The following is a 22,348-nucleotide window of genomic DNA, read 5'->3' on the forward strand; positions in this document are numbered from 1 at the left end:
CCTGCTCCCCAGCAAGGTCTGGCAGCAGTATTTCCACCCCTAGGCTCAGCTCTGTTGGGGGGTGGGGAGACCCCTGCCCTGAGAGTAGGAGGGGCCCTGCCATGGGACACAGCTCACATCCTGGGAGTGTAAGTCCGGGGGGAGGGGCTGCAGCAGGGGAGGGGTGGAGCTGGACTTTTGAGGTGCAGGTGGGACTCGAGGTGTGGAGAGCAGTCTGAGCAAAGCTGTGGGGGCCAATGCGGCCCTGGACTCTTTGGAGGCAGCAAAGCGCCTGTCTGGAGAGAGCTGGAGCAGGCCTCCTTGAGTGCCAGGCCGGGAAGCTCTGCTTCTGAACCTAGGGCAGTCAGGAGTCACAGAAGGTTCTGGAACTAGGGCCCTGCTCACCCCAGATCCCTGCTCCTGGTTCACCTCGAATGTCATCTGGGCCTCCCACCCACAACAAATCTGTGCAAATTGCTGCTTAAAGCAGATTCCCTGCTCTATGGAAGCTGCCCTCCTGGGGAGGGGAGGCAGTTGCTTCTTTGTTCCGCCCAAGGTAATAGCAAAGAAACAAAAGGGGTGAATTTACCCTTTCTTCTGTGCTTTTTTCCCTTTCCTGATGCAGCAGAGGTGGTGCCCAGGAAGCTTTTGTGCTTGGCTTGGTGAAGCTCTGAGGGGTGGCGAGACCTTGGCCGGCAGCTGACCCCAACCTCGGTCTAATTGGGCACTAATTGGGCCTGGTTTGGACAATGGCGCCCGGCTGGGCTGTGGTGGGGGTGGGGCTTCTGGAAGGTGCCGTCTTCCCATTCCCATTTCCCTCCCAGGTCTTCCTGAACCCTGCTCAACTCAAGGCTCCACTCTGGGCCCTCCTCCTCCAGGAAGACCCCTGGGCCACCCCAAGCCCAGCCATCAGTCAATTCTCTGGCATGTGGCTCAGAGTCCTGCCTCTGCTGACAATAGCTTGGGGCCAGCCCTTGCCGCCAGCCCAGGGAAGGACGGGGCTGGGCACTCAGGGGGTAGAGAGGGGACAGACCCCAGCCCTGGTCTCACAGGCCCTGCTCACTCTCCCTCAAAGAGCCATTCCCCACTGGTCACCTCCTGCCAGAATCCCTCTGGTTAGAGATTCGCTGCCTCTGGAAGGCGCCACTTGGCGTAGGGGAGGAGCCCTGGCTGGGGTCTGGAACTTGGGTTCTAACCCACCCCTGTCCACAGCTGTTGTGTGGCCTGGAGCCAGGCCCTTGCCCACTCTGCCCTTTCATCTGCATGCTGCGGGGTGGCCCTTACCAGGTTGTGCCCTGGGATTGTTGCCACAGCGGAAGAGGAAATGCTTTGGCCACTGGGCTGTGAATGAGAAAGGTTATCACTAACCGAGGCAGCCCAAGCCCCTGGCCTGGGGCTGCTCTGCTTTCTCGTGGATGCCCCCATCTGCCTGCACCACGCTCTGCACCGCCACCAAGCCTTCCCAGGCCAGCCCAGGGCCAGCCCCCTTCTAGGACCTGGGGCTGGACCTCCGGGACGCCAGCGCTAGGGCCGGGTTAGCAGGAGAAAATGGTCACGTTAAGGGATTTTCCCAGAAGCCCTTCTCTCCTCCCCCTCTGGGGAGGGGGCTCAGGTGGGCCCAGCTGGGGCTCGGGGAGCCCCAGAGATTTCTGTGACCATGGGCATCAGGGGCCAATGTCCTGGTCCTCTCCCACCCTACCTCCCACTTGCACAGGCTCTGGGAATGCCTCTGTGGGTTGCCCAGCAACACGCCCAACACACCTGCCTTCTAGGTGAGCCAGCCCATCCTTCCGGAACGAGCAGGTGTGGGGGCAACTTACAGAGCAGCTGTTCACGAGGCCCAAGGCAGCTTTGGGGGCTGGAGGGGGTGGGGACCCTGGGTCCCCCATCTTTTCTGCCAGCAGTCCTGTTTCCCAGGGTGGGTCCCCAGGGACTGTTGCTACAACAAGTGCCTGCCTGGTGACTGAGCCAGCCCTGAGCTGGAAGCAGGCAGGCCCATAGGGCCACTTCCCCCTTTGTTCCAGGGTGGGGTCACCTGGGTGGGGTGGCTGAGATCAGGCAGGCTCATTCCTTGGCCAGGGAACTGCAAGGAGACAGCAGGGCCAGGGAGGGCATCGGGGCCCTTCAGGGCTGTGGCCGTGGGACTCCCCCAGCTTCAGGCTCAGCTGCCTCTAGATGCACCTCGGCCCCCTCTCCCTGCTGCCACTCCCCCCTCCTCTCCCCTTCCGTGCCCCTGGGTTAGCCCATACCCTGCCTCCCCTGTCTCTGCCCCTCAGCCTCACCCTCTGTCCCTGAGTCTCCCTGTGCGCCCCCAGTCTCCTCTCTCTCTGCTCCTCAGTCCCCCCTTGTCCCCTCAGGAATGCCCCACAGCAGCCCAAGCTGGGCTCACTGTTCTCCCTGCAGCTGCACAGTGTGGCTTAGGGCCCCCGCCTGGCCCCTGGGGCCTTCCCATCTCTGCTTTCCTGGGGCTCCAGACAAATTCCTTTCCCTTTAGTTCAGCGGAGACATGGGTGGATGTTTTTAAAAGGAACTCACTGGGAAGCAAAGGGAAAACAAACCCAAACAAGCCAGCCCACCACCTAGAAACGGCCTTGGCCGTGAAGGCGGAGCGGTCTGATACAGCTGGCCTCAGCCTGGGTTGCAGAGACCTTCTCCGAGGGCATGGAGGGGTCTGCCTGCCTTTTCCCCGGCTGAGCTGGGCTCAGCCTGTCTGTGCCAGGCAAGCTTGGTCCCAGAGCCTTTCATGATGCGCCCCCTCCCCGCCCCCAGTCCGGACCTAGCAAGATGCCTGCCCAGTGTTGGGACTTCATAGATATTTGTTTACTTGTTTAATGAATGAATGGATGACTGACAGGGTGCTCTGGGGCCTCAGTGGGGGCACAATAATGACCCCTGAGAGACATCTCTACCTGTTCAAAATCTCTACCTCTGGCCGTGGGTGCCTAGCTCAGCACTCTGCAGGGGTGGGCCCCCGTCCTCTGTCAGCATTGCAGGTGGCCCTTCTTGTCACCTGCAAGCCTCGTTTTTCACATAATTAACTTTTTCTTTTTTTTGTTTTTGAGACAGAGTGTCGCTCTGTTGCCCAGGCTAGAGTGAGTGCCGTGGCATCAGCCTAGCTCACAGCAACCTCAAACTCCTAGGCTCAAGCGATCCTTCTGCCTCAGCCTCCCAAGTAGCTGGGACTACAGGCATGTGCCACCATGCCCGGCTAATTTTTTCTATATATATTTTTAGTTGGCCAGATAATTTCTTTCTATTTTTAGTAGAGACGAGGTCTCGCTCTTGCTCAGGCTGGTCTCGAACTCCTGACCTCCAGTGATCCACCTGCCTCGGCCATCTACAGTGCTAGGATTACAGGCGTGAGCCACTGCGCCCGGCCAACACAATTAACTTTTTCTTAGCGGGTTTTCTTCCTCTGTGCGATAGGGACAGGCAGGGGTTTGGACAAGACAATCCCCACGCTGCTTGGTGGCTCCTATTTTAGCTGGCCCGGTGGAGTGGAGAGAGAGTGGGCTCTGCTACCAGTTGGCTGAATGACTTTGGACAGGTCACTTAACCTCTCTAAGCCTCAGTTTCCTCCTCTGTTAAATGGGGAGCATCCCTGTGCCCATCTCACAGCGCTGTTGGGGGCTCAAATGAGGCCGTGGGCGTGAACCTCCGAGCACAGTGCCTGGCACAGACAAGTGGCTCTGGAAATAGTGCTCCCTCCTCTGTGCGAGCCTCACGAGGGGCTCTGGAGGCTCTAATGCTCCCCTAGGGAAATGACAGTGAGGTGCTTGGTGGTGCCGGCCACCCTCCCTGGATGGCGCCATTTACCCTGAGGGCACCCTGGATGTGGGCCCTGGGCCTTACTGATCCCAGCCTCAGACTCCCTTCCAGGCACGTGGCTGCTGCCTCCTGCTGTGTGTGCAGGTCCCATCCCACGCCTCGGGGGGGCCAGAAGCCTGGGAGGAGGGCGACGCCAACCGATGCTCCCCCCAGACCAGCCCTCAGCAGCCCCTCCCTGAGAGGGGCCCCGTCCTCCTGCGCCTGCCACGCTGCCAATCGATCGAATCTGCTCCCATCCGCGGGCATGCCATGAATTTTTCATCAAAAGCCTGTAGACTTTGGGAAACGCACAATTAGAAGCCCCATCAATAATGCACCACGTGGCGGCCTCCTCTGAGCTCAGCCAGGCCCCAGACATGGCTGCCTTCCAGCCCGGCTCTGGGGCGAGGCAGGAGGTGGACCCTCAGGGGCGCATCACTGGAGGGACACAGAATAAGTGTGGGCTGCTGAGAGGGAGGGGGAGCCCTTGAGCAGGCCCCACCCAGTTTCAGGCATTTCATCTGTAAAATGGGTACTACCAAGCCCCCCAGTTCCTTCCTCACCCTTTAAAGCACAGCGAGATACCCCCAAAATATTCCTACAGAGATGCCCGGTGGTGTTGGGGGCTTTGTTCACACCTGCTTTACCAGCTTGGCGGTCAAGGTCCCTTGTGCTCCCGGCCTCACCCCCACCCCGAGCCTCATAGCACAGCTCCCTTTCCACCAGCCACCCCCACACCACCCACTGCTGCAGCCTCAGAACCTTGGGGGGAGCGCACGGGTTTGGTCCGCCTGCCTCTGTGCCTTTGCTCACGCAGTTCCTCCACCAGCAGGAAGGAGGCGCCCTCATCCCGCCTCTGCAGATCCGCCCTGCAGCCCACTGCCTCCGGATGAAGGCTTTCCCACTCTCCCTGGCCTCCTTTCTGAACTTCTGGAGCCTGAACCAGGTAACAAGAGCTCACCATGAGCTGATCAATCTAACCTTGTCCTTCCAGTAACCTAATGAAGTAGCTACCGTTCTGCCGGGTCCACAGAGGAGAGTGAGGCATGAGGTCGCGGAACCTGTCTGAGTCGAGGAGCTGGCTGCAGAGTCTGGGCTCTTAACCACCTCCCAGACCCTGGGGCTGGCTTTCCCGTTCTCGACTGGCCTTGGCCTTGGCCCTCAAGTCCACCAGGGCAGAGCTCGTGCTTCCAACTTCCTCACTCGCAGGGCTGGGGTCTCCCCATTGCAGGGCCCGAGGTTCAGCTGAACTCAGGTGGGGCATGCAGGACGTTGGTAACCATGCTCAGCGCTGGCAGGAGAGTCTCAAGCCAGTTTTTCCAGAAGGTACAGATGCCTCCCTGGTCCCCCACGGTGGCTTCCCCTGGGCCCCACACCCATCTCCCGGAGCCCCACTGTCTGCGCTGTTCCCCTGACCCCATGGGCTCATGCATGTCTGGCTCACACCTTCTGTAGCTGTCCTGTGTCCCGTCCTCCCAGCACATCGGACACAGTGGGGAGGACAGGAGACAGGGTTGGGGTGGTTTTCACCATTGCTTTTGGTGTGTTGCCAGATTCCTTTGGGCTCTGCCTCGCCGGGGGCCTCTGCTCCGGCTCAGGGGGGACTTTTGAGCACCCGGGGTTCTGTGTCCCTGCACATGGGCCACATGAGGTGAGAGACAACAGCACCTGGAGGCGGGACACATGCCAAGGGAACATGGCCCTCCGTTTCTAAAACCCTCTTTTGGCAGGAACGCACCACTGGCCTGCAATACACAGGGAGGCCAAGAACTACGCCCCCCACCCTCACAGCCCCAGCCAAATCCGAACCCCTGGCACTCCAGCTCGGAGTGGTCTGCAGGAAGGGACTCACCGTGATGCCAATGACATGCACACAGGGGCCCTAGGACAGGCCCAGGGTAGGAGCTGGGAGCAGTGGGGGAGGGGGGGCAGGAGCTTGGTTAAAGCCCCTCCTTGTGTATCGCACAGTGTACATCTGCCTTTGGTCCTAACTGAATCCACTGCCGGCCCCGAGGCCCCCATGACCCTAACAGTGGGCAGCCAGGGTGACAAGAGGAGTGTCTCCTCCCATCTACAAGGGAGGGGTGAGCATTGCCTTTCCCCCACCCAGGCCGAGGACACTAGGGTCCCTTCAGTTCAATACCTGCTCTCTGGCAACCCCATTGGACCAGGCCCTGTGCCTGGCACAGTGGACACAGATGAGACCAAAGCTTAGTCTCTGTCCTTGAGGAGCTGGCACCTTGGTGGATGTGGCAACAGGCAGTGGGACCCAATAAATCAGTATGGTGAGTGCGGTAGTGGGGCAGCCCCTCAGCCAGCCCTTCCCCACCCCGGGGTGCAGGCAGGGGTGTACTGGAAGGCATGTCAGAACCAGAGATAGGTTTTGAAGGATGAGTAGAAGTTTGTTAGATGCTACAGGTGTGAGGAAGGGGTACAGTGCCAGCAGAGGGAAGAGCAGGAGCAAAGGTGGGAAGGTGAGAAGCAGCCTGGCAGACAGTCAGGATGGGTGGAGAGGAGGCTGGAGCGGCTGCAGGGCCCGGTCACGGGGGCCTCGGGTGCCAGGCTAAGGCCCGGCATGGAGCCTATTAGAGTCAGGTGAGGCGGGCGGGGCCAGAGCTAGATGCCAGCGGCAGCGTGCCTGTGAATTCCCACAGACCCTCCCAGTGTAAGGCCTGGTTGCCTCGTAAACAAACCCCGTGGCTGTGCAGGACCCAGAGCCCAGGGCGGGCAAGAGGTTGCCCTGCCTCCCACAGAACTTTCGCGGCTGGTCTAGCTCAGCATTCGCAGCCCCCTGGGGTCAGAAATCTGTTCTCAGGGCCAGAAGCACAGTCTATCAGACTTGGAAGGGACCGAGAGACCTTCTGGAGGAGAGACTGGCCCAGAGCAGAGTAGGTGGGGCCGTTGGCTGCCAAAACCCTCGGGATGGGGACACAGCCAAGGGCAGGTGCCCTTGAGTTGCTGCCTTTTCTCGGTTCTCGGGGTGAGCCACCTGTCCTGGCATCCTGGAGCCACCAGGCTGTGACTCACCCCACTCTGGGAGCTGTCCAAGTCTAGGCCCCTGTGCCACCCTTGACAGATGCCACTCAAGGGAAACAGACTTGCAAGTCGCTTCTCAGCCCCTTTCCAACCCCGTGACTCAAAGATGTCACCGTTCTTGGGGAGCGACGTGGCAAAACTCGGGCTGCGGGAGCCAGAGCTGGGGCCAGAACCGAAGCCCTGCCTCCCAGCACCCGGGGGCAGCCAGCCTTCCAAGGGATGGTGACTTGGGGTAGGGAGCTTCCTCTGGAGGGCGGAGGCCCTGACTGGTGGGCTCAGGCTCGGAGGGGTTTGGGAGGGTCTCAGGCCAAGCTTGGCTCAGCAGGGTGAGGGACAAGGGTCGGGGAAGGAGATCGAGGAGGAGGAAGACTTGGCCTTGTCTTCAGAGGTCCTAGACCACGGGGGAGACAGCACCCTGAGAGGTCCCAGTCTGAGGGGGAGACGTGACCCTGCCCAGGGAGCCCGAGTTTCTACAAGGAGGGCTGCCGGCCCCGCTCTGGAGCACATCTGCGGAGGAGGCAGGACGCACACACTCGCGGTAAGGACACATGAAAAGAACAGATGGTGCCAACAAGTGCAAATTAATTGAGCGAAGCCTGTGTACATAGGCGCTGTGAACAGGCGGGCTGACAGCTCAGGAGGGGCTGGCGGGGGCAGGGCAGGGAGCCGGGAGAAGCCGTAATGAGCGCTTATCGACGTCTTGCCGGACCGCAGCCGGCGGCACGGTTATTGACAAGGCCTGTCTATAAATCTCCCGGCCACGTCTCCAGAAACCTTAATTACGGGCCCTCATTACCCTTCACACCTCTAGGCACAGGGGACCAGCCTGGGCGGCTGCTGACACGCGTGCCCAGCCGGGATGTCTGGGGACACAAGGCAGGGCCATGGGGTCCCGAGTGCGGGTGCAGGCGCAGCCCCCAGGCAAGGACACGGGTGTGAGGGGACTTTGGAGAAAGAACTCTGGTTACTTCCAGTTTTGCTGGCTCCTCTCAACTCTGATGAGCATCTTGCCTCTCTGAGCCTCAGTTTCCCCTTCTGTAGGACGGGGAGAGGGCCGTGGTAAAGATTAAGTGAGCAAGTCTGTCCAGTGCTGAGCCCCGAGTCTGGCAGTGGGAAGTGAGTGTCGCCTGTCCCTTCCCTCTCTCCTCAGTCATTGCCTGAAGCTACCAAGAAAGAAAAGCAGCCCCTGATGGCCGGCCACAGCTAGACCCTGGTGCCCTCCTGCCAAACATAATGTCATAGCATCATACAAGGCCACTCTCCGGCCACTCCGTAACATGTATGAACACAGATAAAACAAGCACATTGTCCGACCATGGAGAGGACCAAACGTCTCCCTTTCCTGGCTCCTTTCATTGCTCCTGCCTTCTAGATAAGAATCACTGTGACACTGTCTCTTAGAAGTACCTGCCTCCCAACTGCACCCAACTCGAGCAGAGCCCTGTGTCCTTCAACCCTTCCCCACATCACCTAACACCAGCCTGAATCCTTTAAATTCTTTCCAACTTGCTCTGAGATGCTCACAGCTCCCTGTGGTTGCAGCCCGCTTGCTACAACGAGTCAGCAAACCCACGTTTGCTGGACCACAGGTGTGTTAGGTGTGTTCCTGGTCATCCTTGGCTGGAGGGCTGCGATCCCACGATTTAGAACATCATCTCTTTAGATTAGTGTGCTCTCCAAGGCTTAATTCTAGGCTGTCATTTCTACCCTCCCCCTTAGGAAGGTGTGTCCTCACTGCTTCCTGTTCACTGTCCCCACTCAGGCGGAGGGAAAGCCCTGGGGCAGGGGCTGTGGAGAGGAGAGATCGGGGACAGGAGCCCTGGCTGGACATCTGGGCCTCTTGGGGAATCCAAGGGCCTAGACCACCTTGAACCCTGGGTGGGACAGTGGGTGGGGCAGGGACTGGGCCAGGGAGCTCAGCTGTCACAGGTGAGCTGCAGGTGGGTCTCACCTATACCCCTGTAAAGCCAGCACTAGGAGGGCCAATGGAGAGGGAGGGTCCTCTGTTCCCAAGGCCCGGGCCTGGTGAGCCAGGAGGAGCAGAGGGAGGCTGGTGAGGCTGGACAACCCTTAGGGTACTGCCTGGGGCAGCCTGCCCTGGGGTGGGGCGTGTATAGGCCCCCATCCCTGGAAGCCCACCCACCTGTCTCTGCCTCTCAGGTCCCATTCACATCTTTTCTAGGAGCAGGTATGCTCCCTGCCCACCCGTCCCCAGTGGCTCAAGCCCCCAGGGCTGGTTCACCCTTCCTGCCTCCAGCCCAGGCCAGAGCTTCCTTCCCAGCCCTGAGTTGCTGAAAAACACTCCATTTCTGCCTGGCTCCAGGGCACCCCACAGCTTCACAGCTTCCGCCTTCCGAATCCTGGGCAATGCTTCCAGAAATCTCTGTGCTCAGCTTTGCCTTTTGAGACTGGAGCCTCAAGGCAGTCGTTCCTTTCAGAGCCCCCTCCTTCCCTGGCCTGTCACCCAGCATGTTTGGCCACTGTCCCCCTGCGACTCGCCCTCCCCCACCCCTTCTCTGCACCCTCCTTCGGGCTTAACCACTGCCTAGGTCTCGTCTGCTTCCCAAGCAACGGAAATCCAGGGCCCAGACCCTCACAGACACAGGTGGCAATGAGAGGAGGGGCTTTATGGGGGCAGCCTGGGGTACCCTCCCCACTGAGTCTCCCAGGTGACCCTGCCCATGCCCACCCCAGGGCGCCGGGTCAGTCGCAGAGTTCCAATCCTGATTAGCCAGGCCTTCTGTACCATGCCCACCTCTCCGGTCCCTGCACGGCACCGCTGGCTGGCTCAGAGTCTGTAAGCTGCCCACCCACTTTCAGGGTGCGGACCCTCCTGCCGAGATGGCTGGTAGAGGACTTGGGGGAGTCTGGACCAGGCAGGGCAGAGACCCATATGCAGTGGATGCATAGATTCCTCAAGGGAGTGGCTGATGGTTGTGCCACATGAGCGTCTTAGAGGGGCGGAGAGAAATGGGGTCTGGTCCAACTCTCTGACACTGTCCTCCTCACCCTCTGCTGGGAAAGATAAGACACAAGAGGCTCTTCATAGCTCACACAGCCCTCTCTAGGCACCATGGGAGTTTCACAGCCAGGCTGTGGGGTAGGGGTTAGCATTATCCCCATTTCACAGCTATAAAGACTGAGGTTCCTGTCGGTGCCGGCTGAGAGCTGAGTCGGAAGCAAACTTCTCCTCTGTGGTCCGGACCAACCCCGGTCCATGTTAGTTGCTTAGAAAGGAACATTTTCTGCATCCAGTGTGCACACATGTACTGAGCACCTACTGTGTGCCAGGCACCCAGGATGGAGGGGGGGAGGGGATACAAGGCGGAGCAAAGCCCTGGAGCTGTGAGCGGGCACATCAGAGTTGGATGTGGGTAGAATATTCTGGGGTCAAGTAAAGGCTCAGGGCACAGGCTTTAGTGGTCCCAGTGTCCAATCAGCCTGAGGGGCTCGAGCCACAGGTAAGGGAACCATAGACGGGCTCAGGGCAGGGGTGGCTTGTCTAGATTTGTGCCTGGGACAGGTCACCTGGGGGCTGTGTCCTAGGGAGGAGGGGCTGCCAGCTCCCCACCCTGAGCCGGCTCCACGGGAGCCCCCACCACACAAAGGAGAAGGTAGGAGGGAGGGGCCTGCGTCTTGGCCTCCGTGAGACCCGCCCCCCCACTGGTGAAGCAGGGCTGGGTGGGCTCCCCAGCCTGGAGAGAAAGAGTGAGATGCCTCCAGTCTCCCAAACTAGTCCTCTGAGGGTCCAGCGCCATTGCCCTTTCCCGCCCTTCCAAATCCCGCAGTCCCATTCAGCCCCTCTGCGGGGCCCACCCCTCAGAGGTGGATTTGCATATCTGAGAGTGAAACGCTTTCTGCTGCAGGAGGCTGAGCGCCCGCCGCCACCGCCAGGGCTGCTGAGCCCCCTTTTGTCTGTTTGAGTAAGAGCTGGCTAAAGGCTGAAGGATAATTAGTCCCCCGTGGACAACTGTCCCCCCTCCTTGAAGATTTAAAGGCACAGCCCACATACTCCAGCCTCTGGAGTCTCACCCTTTCTCTCCCAGTTCCTCCCCTAAGGGGGAGATGTCTGCCCTGGCAGGAGCCTATGAGTGGCTATTTTATCTGATTAAACTGGGAGTGAACTGCCTGTTCTCTATTATCTGTGGACTTGATGGGATATTTAGCACCAAACGTGGGGCGTGTGTGTGTGTGTGTGTGTGTGCGCGCGCGCGCGCGTGCACGCGTGGACTGGGCCTTTCTCGTCCATGTGTCAGGCGGAAATTGGATCGCACTGAAAAGCATTTAATCCGAGCGCAGGAGCACACCCTGATAGAGTCACTGGGCTGGGGAAGGGACAGTTCTGTCCTTAGCCCCGGACAACGGGCTCCTGCCCTGGCCCTGTGTGTTCCAGGGTCCTGCCATGGCCCTCCTCGGAGGGAGGAGTTGGTGGGGTCAAGAGGACATGCACACCCAGAGCCTGTGCCCCCATTAGACCACACCCGGGGTAACCGGGACCCCGAATTCCCTCCTGCTTCCGGGGCCTGTCCTCCTGAAGATGGCAGTGTGCCCCTGTGTACTCGGAAGATCCCACAGAGTCTCGTGGGTGTTGAACTGCCATTGAGTGAGGAGAAGAGAAAGGGAAGGGGTGGGATGAGAGCCAGGGGCTGGGAGCGGCTGTCTCTGTGCCGAAGGGTCCGCTGTGGAACCTGAGGCTTCCATGAGGTTGTTCACAGGTGTATTTGTCAAGGTGGAGGAGCAGAATGTATTTAATAGTTTGCTGGCTTCGGCTTGATTTATAACTTTCAGTTACTTGGGGTCTAGACACACAGCATGTGGGCCTCACTTGCACTCTCAAATGTCCCTGGTGGGCCCGGGGAAGAGACCATAGCCAGAGAGCTCTGTCTAGGTGTTTACTAGGAAACCAAAGTCCCCTCCCTCCCGGATGGGCTGGGGAGGTGGTGAGTCAGGCTCACCAGGCTCCTGACTTCTGAGTCCCAGGCTTGGCCAAGGCAGCTGCAGGATCAACGGCTGGGCTGGAGACCCCAGAGCTGTGACAGACCAGGACTCTCCCTCGGTCTCACCCAGTGGCCCTGGGAGGGTGAGTGACCTACCAGAGTTTCCGCACCTGCGCAGTGGGGGTGATAACTGTATGCCCCTCTCCAGGTTGATGCAAGGGTTACATGAGGCTATGACCAATGTTCTGGGTGCAGAGCGAGAGCTCAGCACATCTTGTTGGGGGACACTTAGTATTAGTGGAGAGCGGGCTGAGGACAGGCTGGGCTGCAGTTTGCAGAAGGGACCGGCCCCATCTCCCAGGTTAGCAACCGTCTTTCCCAGTCGCCTGGTTGTGCGGTCCACCCCCACCCAGCGGCGATGACTCAAGTGCTCAGCAATTTATGGCCTCATCATCTTGGCTTTGTTTACCGAGAATGCCACACTCCTGCCCCGCCCGCCCACCGCTAATCAAGGACTGGGGTGGACAGTGAGACGGGGCGGCAGCAGCTGCCGGGATCAGGACAGCTCGGGAGGCCGCCCCTCCCTGCCTGCCTTGTTTGCTGGGGTGAAAGAGGAAATTGTCCACCCAGGCCCCTCGCTGCACAGATGGGGAAACAGAGGCCCAGAGAGGAGAGGTCTAGCCAGGCTGACTCCTCGGGTCTGGACCCCAGGCCTCCTCACGCTCCTCCCTGATGTTAGTTTTCTCTCCTCCTCATCTCCTCTGAGCCAGACCTCCCGGCTGCTTGGGGCCAGGCCCTGACTTGGCCAATCCACTCCCCCATCCACCCGCTCAGTGCCCTCCTCCACACCCCTAAGACTGTCTCACCTCTCACTGGAGGAGCTGTTCTCCCCATTTGCCAGATACATAGACTGAGGTCCAGAAAGGGAAGGGACTAGCCCTGAGGGCTCCACAGCACCTTTTGGTGAGACCCCAGGCCCCATCTGGGAGAGAGACATACACACACACACAAACTAGCAATTTCCACTCAACAGATCAACGAATTCCTCCTGCAGGAACGAGTTTACCTGCTGACCTTCCTCTTCTACCAACAAACCAAAGATCTATCAACAAAGATCTATCATTGTTTTCATCCTAACAAGCATCATGGATGCTCGGCTGGCTTTTCTCTGTCTTGTTTATCACAGTGTCATCTGCGCACTGCCCTGGCGTTCTGTATAGCGTGTGCCCTGCCTGGGCGGTGGGGGTGGCGTTAGGGTTAGGTGTGCCCCCTCTGTGCGCCCACAGCCCCTGAGCAATCTGTGCCCCGTCCTGACCACACACTCCCAATTCCCGATGTGCTCCTCCTGCTCATCTGGCCCTTCCCGAGGACAGGGACCCTCGCACAGGGTCACCTTTGTGTGACTGCCACTTATCTCGGGGTGAGCTTCAGGAGAGGGGGTCACAGGGAGAGGCCTGGATGAGTCATGCTGCTTCCTTCTCTCTCCTTAGTGTCAGAGGGTCCCGTGAGCACAGTGACAACTAATCAGCCTGCTGCAAAGTGCCAGAGCAGACAGCCCTGCACAGTTCCCAATGCACTGCCAGCCACCCTCCTGTCAACCCTCTCAGCAGCCTCAAGACAACAGTAGGGGACGTTATTTCCTCTACTGAACAACGAGGAGCCAGGATCAGAGAGAGGGAGTGAGCTGCTCAAGGTCACACAGCTCCTGAGTGGTGGAAACGGGACCCCAGCCCACTAGAGCTGCACGTGTCGGGGCGGGGGAGGGGTCTGTGGGGTGAGCTAACCAGACTTGGCTCAGAGCAGGTGCTGGAACAGCTGGTGGAGTGAATGAATGAATGAATATGGGTGCATGTGCCAGACTGCACTGTCAACAGGGAAGGGGGAGACAGCGGGGGCCTGGGGGTGGGGAGCACGTGGCACTTTTGCTCCCTGTGCTCATTTGTCCCCTTCTAGGTCCTCAGGCACTGTTGGCACTTGGGGCGCTGGTGCTTTCCCTTCTCAGTCCCTGGGTGACGCCCCCTTTCTCACCAGCCTCCCCAGGCCGGCTCACTTCCCTGGGCCTCTGCAGGGTCTTCTCTGTGGAAGCCTCCCCTCCCCCAGGACAGAAGCATAAACGGAGGGTCTCAGAATGTGCCCCCCAAACAGCCATCCCTTGGGCGGAGCTGCACCCCCTGAAGCATTCAACCCTCAGGAGGACGGGCGTCAGAGAGGGGCCTGCACAGTGCTCAGAAGCAGGCTCAGGCCCACCGGGCGGGGAATTCTGGGGTCTTGGGGACCGAAGGAGTGATCTGGAAGCGTGGGGCTTGGGCTCTGCGGCACTTTTACTTGGCCAGGTGGGGACAGACAAGGCTGCAGGACGGCCAGCCTGGGCCCTCCAAATCAGCCTAAGGATGCCACTGTCCCCTCCCCATCCTGCCTAATACCCTGTTCTGTGTACCTCAAGGCCCTTTCCCGGGGTCAAGGCCACTTGCTCCTCTGCCCAAGTCACTCAGCAAGACAGGCCCCTCCAGTGGCCAGTAGCTTTCCCCGGCTGGGCAGCACCGGGCTTCCCCCCGGCTCCAGGGGCGGGTTGGGGTTGGGGTGGGAGGCAACGAGCCCACACGCGTGTGCACGGGGTGTGTGGAGCAAGGGCGGGGGAGCTGGCCGGCAGGGGGCCTTGCTCAGCCGCCTGCACACGCCAAGAGACAATAAATCGACAAACACTTAATCTCTCTGCAAATTGAAACGGAGCCGTAAATATCTGCTGCATCCCAGCAGCTGAGCTATGAGTCTCGTTTATTAATCTCTTTAGTCCCAGGTGATGGATGGAGGAGGAGAATGGCCCGCCGGAGACGCGGAGGGGTGGGGGGAAGGAGGGAGGAGGAGTGGGTCAGGGGTCCGGGAACAGCCTCTCTGGAGCAGGGGTCAGAGGGAGAGGCCCGGGGGATTTGTGCTCCCCCCTTTCATTCTCGCCCTTGTGGGGCCCCGTGAACACAGTGACTATTAATAAACCCCTGCAGAGTGGACAGCCCTGTGTGGTTTCCAAGGCACTGCCCCCCATTCTCCTGTTAATCCTCCCTGCACCCTCAAGGGGTGGATGGGGTGACAGTATTCCCTCCACTTAACAACGAGGAGACAGCATCAGAGAGGTAGAGTGATGTAGCCAAGGCCACACCGCTCTGGAGTGGTGACCATGGGCCTCCACCTGCAAGAGCTGCATGGGTGAGCGAGGGGTCTGCAGGGGGAGACGGCAGGGACATGTGTGGGGTGGCGGGGGGGGATCCTTATTTCTTCCTTCCCACCTTTCTCCCCTCCCCACTTCCTTCCTTCCTCAAATGCCTGGTAAGCCCTGCACGTGGTGCGAGTGTGGGCAGTAGGGAAGAAGAAGGGACAGAGTGGGGGCAGGGACAGGAAGGAGAGGGGAGCTGGCGAGGTTCTCAGCGTGGCTCAGGACGGTTGCCCCCTGACAAGTATTTATTTTTGGACCCCCACCCCCGCCCCCCGCAGCCTGCAGGGCTCCTGGCTCAGGGCGGCAGAGCGCAGGGAGAACCCTCCGCCTGTGTGATGAGCACAGCCTCGAGGCCAGGTGGGAGCAAGGTGCCTGTGAAGGAGGCGGGGAGAGAGGACTGACGGCACATTGAGGCCAGGAACACTGGGCCAGGGAGGCTGAGGAATGCAGCAGGAGGGATGGGGTGACGGGAGTCTCGGGAACGTGTCTGGTGGCACTCGCAGGGTGTCCTGAAGGGGCACTGGGTCAGGGGCATCTGTCTGGAGGCTGTTGAGGTGGACAGCAGCTGGCTCTGCTTTCTTTGTCCCTGTCTCACTCTCTGTTTCTCTTGTGTTTTCTCTGCCTCTTGGGAGTCCGAAGGGTCTGGGTCCCCGGATGGGACTTGTGTTCTCAGGACCCGGTAATCCACCTCCCAGGCCGGGCTCGGGGCTGAACTACCCGGCCCTGTGAGGCCGGCTCCCTCAGCTCCCAGGGCTTTGTGACGCCATCACCCCAGCTGAGTTCCTGCTCCTTGTTGCCACTGATGTGGGCAGTACCAGGGCTGCCCTGGGTTCCCTCTCTGGTGCCTGCTGGCGGTGGCTGCAAGAAGGCTCCGGCTCTGGGTGCTCTACCTGCCACCAGGTGGTGCTGAGGGCGTTGAGGCCGGTCTGAGCCTGGGTCAGCCTCGCCAGGCTGCAGACCTCAGCCCGGGGTGGGCCTGGGGGCAGGACAAAGGCTCGGGGCAGTGCAGGAGTCCCAGGGGACTTGGGAACATCTGCTCCAACCTCCTTTGCTGACAGAGGCAGGAACTGGGGCCCAGAAAGGGGAAAGGAGTTCAAGGTCACTTCGAGGAGCAGTGGGAGTGCTGTGAGTGCAGGGAACAGCACGGAGCTGGCTGGGCTGGCAGAGGGCGTGTGGCTGTGGCTGGGGGACGCTGAAAGCGGTAGGGGGTCTGGCAGCCTCTAATGGGTCAGGCCTGGAGCAGGGCAACGTTCCACGTCACAGAGGGTGACCCCAGTCCAGGTTTGCCTGGGACCGATTGGTTTAAGCACTGCAAGTCTCACACCCCTCAGTCCCGGGCAAACAGGGATGGCCGGTCACCCTAGGGCCATGCCAGGAAGACACAAAGGACTGGGCTCGTAGGTGTCTCTGCTCCCTTTCTGAAGGCCCCTCACTTGTCCCATTTGATCCTGAGGGGAGGGGAGAGGAGGGTAAGCAGCTGCCCTGTGTTACAGATGGAGGAACCAAGGTGGAGGGCCACCACGTCTGCGAGCACCCTGGGAAGGTGTAGCGGAGCAGCGGCGCTCTGCCTGCCTGGGAGGGGAGGGGTCCTTGGGCTGGGAGGCCTGGCTTTCTGGGGCCTGAGCCCCCCACCTCCACCGCAGTGAGCCTTGGGAGAAGCCACGGCTTCTCGGGCCCGCCTTCCTCTCTGCACCCAGGAAAGGGGCCCTCTCACTGGAGCCAGCCTGCCGCCCTGGGGTGCGGGTTCCGAGGGGTTGGGGCGGCTGGGGAAGTGGATTTAAGGAGACTGAGGGATCCAGGGCGGGATGGTTCTCGGGTCCAGCAGAGTCAAGAAAGGGAGAGGAACAAAAGCAGTCTGCTCAGAGTGGGGGTGTGTGAAGCGCCGAGGAGACAGTGGAGGGAGGGGGAAGGCTTTCAAAGAGAGAATGAAAGGAATGAGTTATTCCAGCGTGAGGAGGCTGCAAAAACTCCACTGAATCTTTTAACAACCCTTGTCAATTATTCATCTCCTGGTATGAGGGCCCTCTGGCCTGCCACGAATCTCCTCTGAGCGAGGCAAGGGAGGGAGGGCAACAGGAATCAGAGAGAGAGAGAGAGAGAGAGAAGAGGGAGGGAGACAGGGCGGGGAGCAGCTCTGTGCTTGCATTTCTGCACTGGACACGCCCTTCTTGAACAGTGTCTGAGCACCTCCTCCTGTTTAGCCAAAGTTCAAGCACAGCCCACCTCCGCCAGGAAGCCCTCCTGGCCCTGCCTTTCTCCCTCTCCCTTTTTTACCGAGAGGGTTTACTAGGCATGCTGGCAATACTGGCTGAGTGTGGCAGCTAAGACGATGCGGTGTCTGAACCATGCCCCTCTGCCTGGTCGTCCCTCCCTGGGATTTACTGTGCACCTACTCTGTGCCAGTCATCGTCTCCGGGGCTGTGGCTTGCTCCCGTCTGCTGGGGGATTTCCAGAGCTGGGGCCTTGGCCTCTTCCTCCTCGTCCCCTCCCCCAGCTGGACACAGGGCTGGGCCCCTGGCAGGGTGGGGAGCCCTGGTTTTCTGCCTGGCTGGAGGAGTGGGGAGCCCAGGCACATGCAGGGGTCTCATAGCCCTTTGTGGTGGAAGTGGGCCCGGCTAGAGACGGCTCGGAGCCCCCTCAGCGTCCCTGCTCTCACGCTGGTGTCAGGAGACACGGTCTGGCTCAGTGTGAGGTGGGCTCAGGCTGTCTGGGGGGTGACGGGGAGAGGCTCACAGGTTATTTAATGTGCGGAGAGTCACCACGTTCAGGACGACCCTTAACGCCTCACTCTTCACACTCAAAAGCCTTACCAAGGCTTCCCAGACGCTCAGAAGGGAGGTATAGGCCTCCTCTCCCCCTGCCTGAGGCCCTGCACTTGACCCAAGCCCACGCCCGTGGGACCCGGCCCTCCGTGGGCCCATCTACGACCGGAGCCTTGCACCATGTTGACAACATGGCACTTGAAAGGCCTGCGTCAAAACCAGGTGTCCCGAGACGTGAAGGAGTGGCTGGGTGGCAGCCTGGGGATGGAGGCAGGTCAAAGGGCACACTCGGGCTGCAGCCCCAGGGCAACAGGGAGCACGTGCACCACAGACCTCATGCCCCGTGCTCCTGCCTCCATTGCCCAGGTGCTCCTTTCTCCAGATGATGTTTAATTTCCTATTAAGGTAAAGTAGGCTCTGAAGCGAATCCGAGACAGAACTGCTGCTTGCGCTTGGGGGATGGTGACGGGACTAGATACAGACGTACAGAAATCAGGGACGCTGGGAGGCTCACGGCCGGAGATACGGCCATGAGCCCGGGAAGCAGTTAATAGCTTGGTCACTGCACAACCACTGCATGTCCCTGTGCCACTGCTTCACCCGCAGGCTCTGCTGCTGTGACCAGTCCCCGACCACATGTCCAGGAGCTGCACACCTTGTGACCATGCCGTTGCTACCCAGTGTGCCCCAGTGCTATTGAAGCGTCCTCTGCTGCCCTGTGACTCTGTGTTCTGTGACCATGCATTGCGTCCTCCTGCAATGCGAGGCTGTGTGACATCATTCTGTGGCTTGGGCTGTTGCTATGCACCGATACTCCGCGGCTCCATGGCCGCGCTCTGTTGCTTGTCCCTGCGCCTCTTGGTTGCTTGAGTTCATCCATTGCTATGTAATTTTGTCTGGTTGCTATGGAACAGTGACCCATTACTGCACACTACCTGTGACTGTCACGGAGCTGTGCACTGTTGCTACCCGCCCACGTTCCATTGCCTGTTACCGGGCTCCACAGGCCACGTGAACGTGCGTGTCTGGGTGCTGCGCTGAGCCTTCCGGGCTCTGGCTGGTGGGTAGGAGCTGGAGCTGGAGCTGGGGGCTGGGTCTCTAGGACTCAGCTAGGGCAGAGTGTCAGAGGCAGGAATAGCCAAGCCTGGTAGAGCTGAGGAGATCGAGAGTAGCCCAGTGAGAACAGAAGAGAGGAATGATGCTTGGGGCGACGGAGCCAGAGTGGGAGGGTGAACATGGGGTGGAGCCAAGAGTCGGGAACAGAAAGGACAGGGCAGGCCTGGAGCAGAGTGGGACAGGGTGAGAGAGAGGGCCAGGCCCGGTGCCCTGCACACCCTGTGGGTGTCCGAGGACCTGATGGTGCCGGGCTGGCTGAGCGTGCAGGCCCCTGCAAAGCCCAGGTTCCCTTGGCTGCATGCGAGGCAGCACAGGAGCACAACATCAGGAAGCCTGGGGCAGGTCCCTCCCTGCCTGTCCCTGGGCCACCTCACTGCCACCCTTTGTATAATGAACGGATCAGTCTAGTGCTCTTTCTAATGCTCTTGCTGTCCTGCCAGAGGTTTTATTGCTTCGCCCAGCAAGCATTTACCAACACCTGTGCTGGGCCAGGTCTGGACAGGGCAGCCCAGAGGCTCCTTAGTTCCAGGGCTGCATGGTGGTGGCTGAGGGGACCTAACCTGGTGGTAGACCAGGGCTAGAAGCAGGTCCTTGCGGCCTTGCCAGGTATCCAGCAGGAGGCAGGGTAGAGGGACCAGGGGACCCTCTCTCTGCGCACATGCCACTGATGGGGCTGCTGGGGGTGATGTCTGGGGGGGCAGGCTGAGTTAGTTCTCCATTAGCCCCACCTCACCACACCTCTGACAGTCCGTGGGCATGGGTGGCCTGAGCCCCTGGTCGTCACTCAGTGCCTTTCAGAGTCCCGTCTCAGTGTCCCCAGGCCACCCCTTTCTCCCCTCCGCCACTCACAAGGGTTACGCTTGCGCAAAAGCACTTCCTGCTAATGGCTAACCTTGACATCTCCAGCTGCAGTCTAGTCTCGTCTCTTTCACTTTAATCCTTAAGAGAAAATCAAAACCCACTACCCACGTTATTATAACATTCTTTCCGATATTAAAAGTATTGTTTAAGCGGCTCCCCTCTCAGATTCATTCTACATTTAAGGACTGTTTCTTCCTCAGCTCTGTTTTCTCTTCTTCCCTCCTCCATGATCACCATCATCACGCTTTATAAACACAAAGAAGACTCCAGCCCGACCCATTCCAACCCTTCCTGTTGCATCTCTCCCAAATAAATCATGGTATTAAGATATCTGTATCTGATTCCTCTCCAATAATCCAGACCTGCTGACCTCAGCTCAGACCTTGGATTCTTTGCCCAGCAGACTCCAAACCAGGGAGCCCCTGCCACAGTGGGGGCTGGGGACTGCCCCCTCCCTAGTCCTGCCGTGTCAGTGCCCAGGTGGCTGCCGTGGGAGGATTGTCTAGCAGGCAGAGCTCAGGGGCCCTGCTCCCGGAGGAGGTGGGGCGATGCAGGGGCCAGGTCTGCATCCTGGGGGTGGGCGGGGGCTGCACTGGCGGAGACTGGGGCCTGGCAGGCCCCTGCCCGGAGGCTGAGCTGGGTCGGGAGGGCAGGCGGGGTTGTGCTGAGCTCGCTGCAGGGCTGTGACCAGGAAGGGACAGGGACGGACACCTTCACCTTCCACCTTCCTTCCTGCCTGCCTCTCTCCCAGATCGCACCTTCCCTTTCTTTCTTCCATGGCTGTCTGCTTGCGCCTTTCTCCCCTGCATCACCTCCTCTTAGAGGCGCAAGGAGGGAGGTCACATGGCCAGGATGTGGGGGTGGCAGGAACTGGTTTATTCATGCTGCCCCAAAGCTCCAAAGGCAAGAGCGGCATCTCTAATTTCAGTGTAGTTTGTGTCTGAGCTGTTCCCCGAAAGGGCGGAGGAGAGAGGTGGGGGTTGTGGTAGCCACGAGTGCCGTGGTGCCCTCCTATTCGTCTGATGGGACGTGTTCCAGAAAGGTGCAGAAGTGCCAGGGGAAGATGAGGAGGTGTCAGTGGACAGGGGCGGGTCCCAAGAGGAGGATGCCGTGGGCTTCCCTGTGGGGACATGGCCTTGTCTGGGGCCCCGTCTCGGGACCTTCCAGAGCAGCGCTCCTCATGGGACCCGCTGCGGCAGCAGGGAAGCCACGCATCAGTTCACCCGTGGTCACTGGTGGTACCTCAGCTGGGGACTTTGGACTGTCTTTTTGGAGGCCTGTTCTTTAGCATCAAGGGGTGGAGACCCAGCACGGACCCTCACCAATGAAGGCACCACTTGGACCACCTCCCCCAGCGCTCTGAGCAGCTGGTTAACTGGTGGCAACAGGGAGACGCGCCCGCTCCCACGGTCAAGGACACGGACTCTACCCGACGCTGGTGTCCTCTGTGCTTTGGGCCCTAATTTTCCCTTTTATATGTTCAAGCGAGTCTGTTAGAGGGGCTTCCCATGGCGCAGGGGCCACGCTCCTGAGGGGGTTCTGAGGCGACGGCTACACGAGTAGGTGGAACCCGGGCTTGCGAGTGCTCTAGGGGTTTGTTCGGAAAATCATGTGGAAGGTCCGTCCGAAAGGTGGGGGGACTGTAAGAGGGAGAAGCCTCCCCTCCCACCGGCTTGTCTGGGGGCCAACTCGCATGCAGCGTGTGGCCAGAGGGACGGCCAATTGCCACCCGAGGCATGGGCTAGTCCCCATGCCCCGGTTCCTGCTCCGGCCCTCCCTGCCTGCGGAGAGACACTCACCACCTCGTGGTACGTCTCTGGCACGGGAGGCTCCTCCTCTGCCCCCTGAGAGCTGGGCGTGCTGGAGCCCGGCACGGGGCTCACCGTGGCGTCAGACCAGGACTCACGGATGGTTCCCAGCTTCTTGTCCAGGACCTTCGGGTCCAAGGTGGGCAAAGCCTTGCTGTTGTCTGATGTCAAGAAATTTTCTGGCCTCTGAGAAGAGAAGGTGCAGGGAAACTTCAGACAGGCCGTAAGTACACCTGCTACACCCTAAGCCTCCCCGACCCCATGGCGCAGGAAGCCTTGCACGCCCAGCCCTGTATACCTCCCACCACCTGCCCTTGTTCACGGGGCCTGAACAACATCATGCTTGCTAGTCCTCCCACAAGCCAAGCCCTTTCCTGCCTCAGGGCCTTTGCATCTGCTGTTCCCCAGCCAGAGGTCCCCATGGATCTTTACATGGCTGTCCTGTCCTCATCATTCAGATCTCAGCCCAGACACGATCTTCTCAGGAGGCCCTGCCCTTTGCAATAGGGGCTCACTCTACTTCAGGTAACCCCACTTCCAATACCCACACTATCCCATTTTCCTGTGTTCATCGTACTCTACTAGAAAATTAACTTTCAAAAAACGGATTTACTTGTTAACTGCCTCCCTCCTCCAATGCCCACGCTAGGATGTAAGCCCCATGCGAGCGTCTGGCTCATTGCAGGCGCTCAGCAAATAGTTGCTGGAAGAGTAAGTGAACTATGCCACGTCTGACCCCACGCTCGGTGCAGTAACAGCTTCTAAAATCCCACTCTCTTTTGACACCCGTTGCTGTGTAGACTTATTTTCCATTTCATCTCTATCATCTCCGAT

General features: G+C 59.8%; 1 protein-coding gene across 1 annotated transcript in view; it reads right to left on the reverse strand.

Annotated features, from left to right (window-relative positions):
* Positions 1 to 22,348, reverse strand: part of CCDC33 (coiled-coil domain containing 33) — a 102,345-nt gene that overhangs the window by 12,713 nt on the left and 67,284 nt on the right. The window contains exon 12 of the mRNA XM_069491883.1: positions 21,506 to 21,700. Coding sequence (XP_069347984.1) covers positions 21,506 to 21,700 — 195 coding nt within the window. The remainder of the gene's footprint in view (positions 1 to 21,505; positions 21,701 to 22,348) is intronic.

This window comes from Eulemur rufifrons, chromosome 2 (genome assembly GCF_041146395.1).
Source record: "Eulemur rufifrons isolate Redbay chromosome 2, OSU_ERuf_1, whole genome shotgun sequence".
In the NCBI taxonomy this organism is placed as follows: Eukaryota; Metazoa; Chordata; class Mammalia; order Primates; family Lemuridae; genus Eulemur; species Eulemur rufifrons.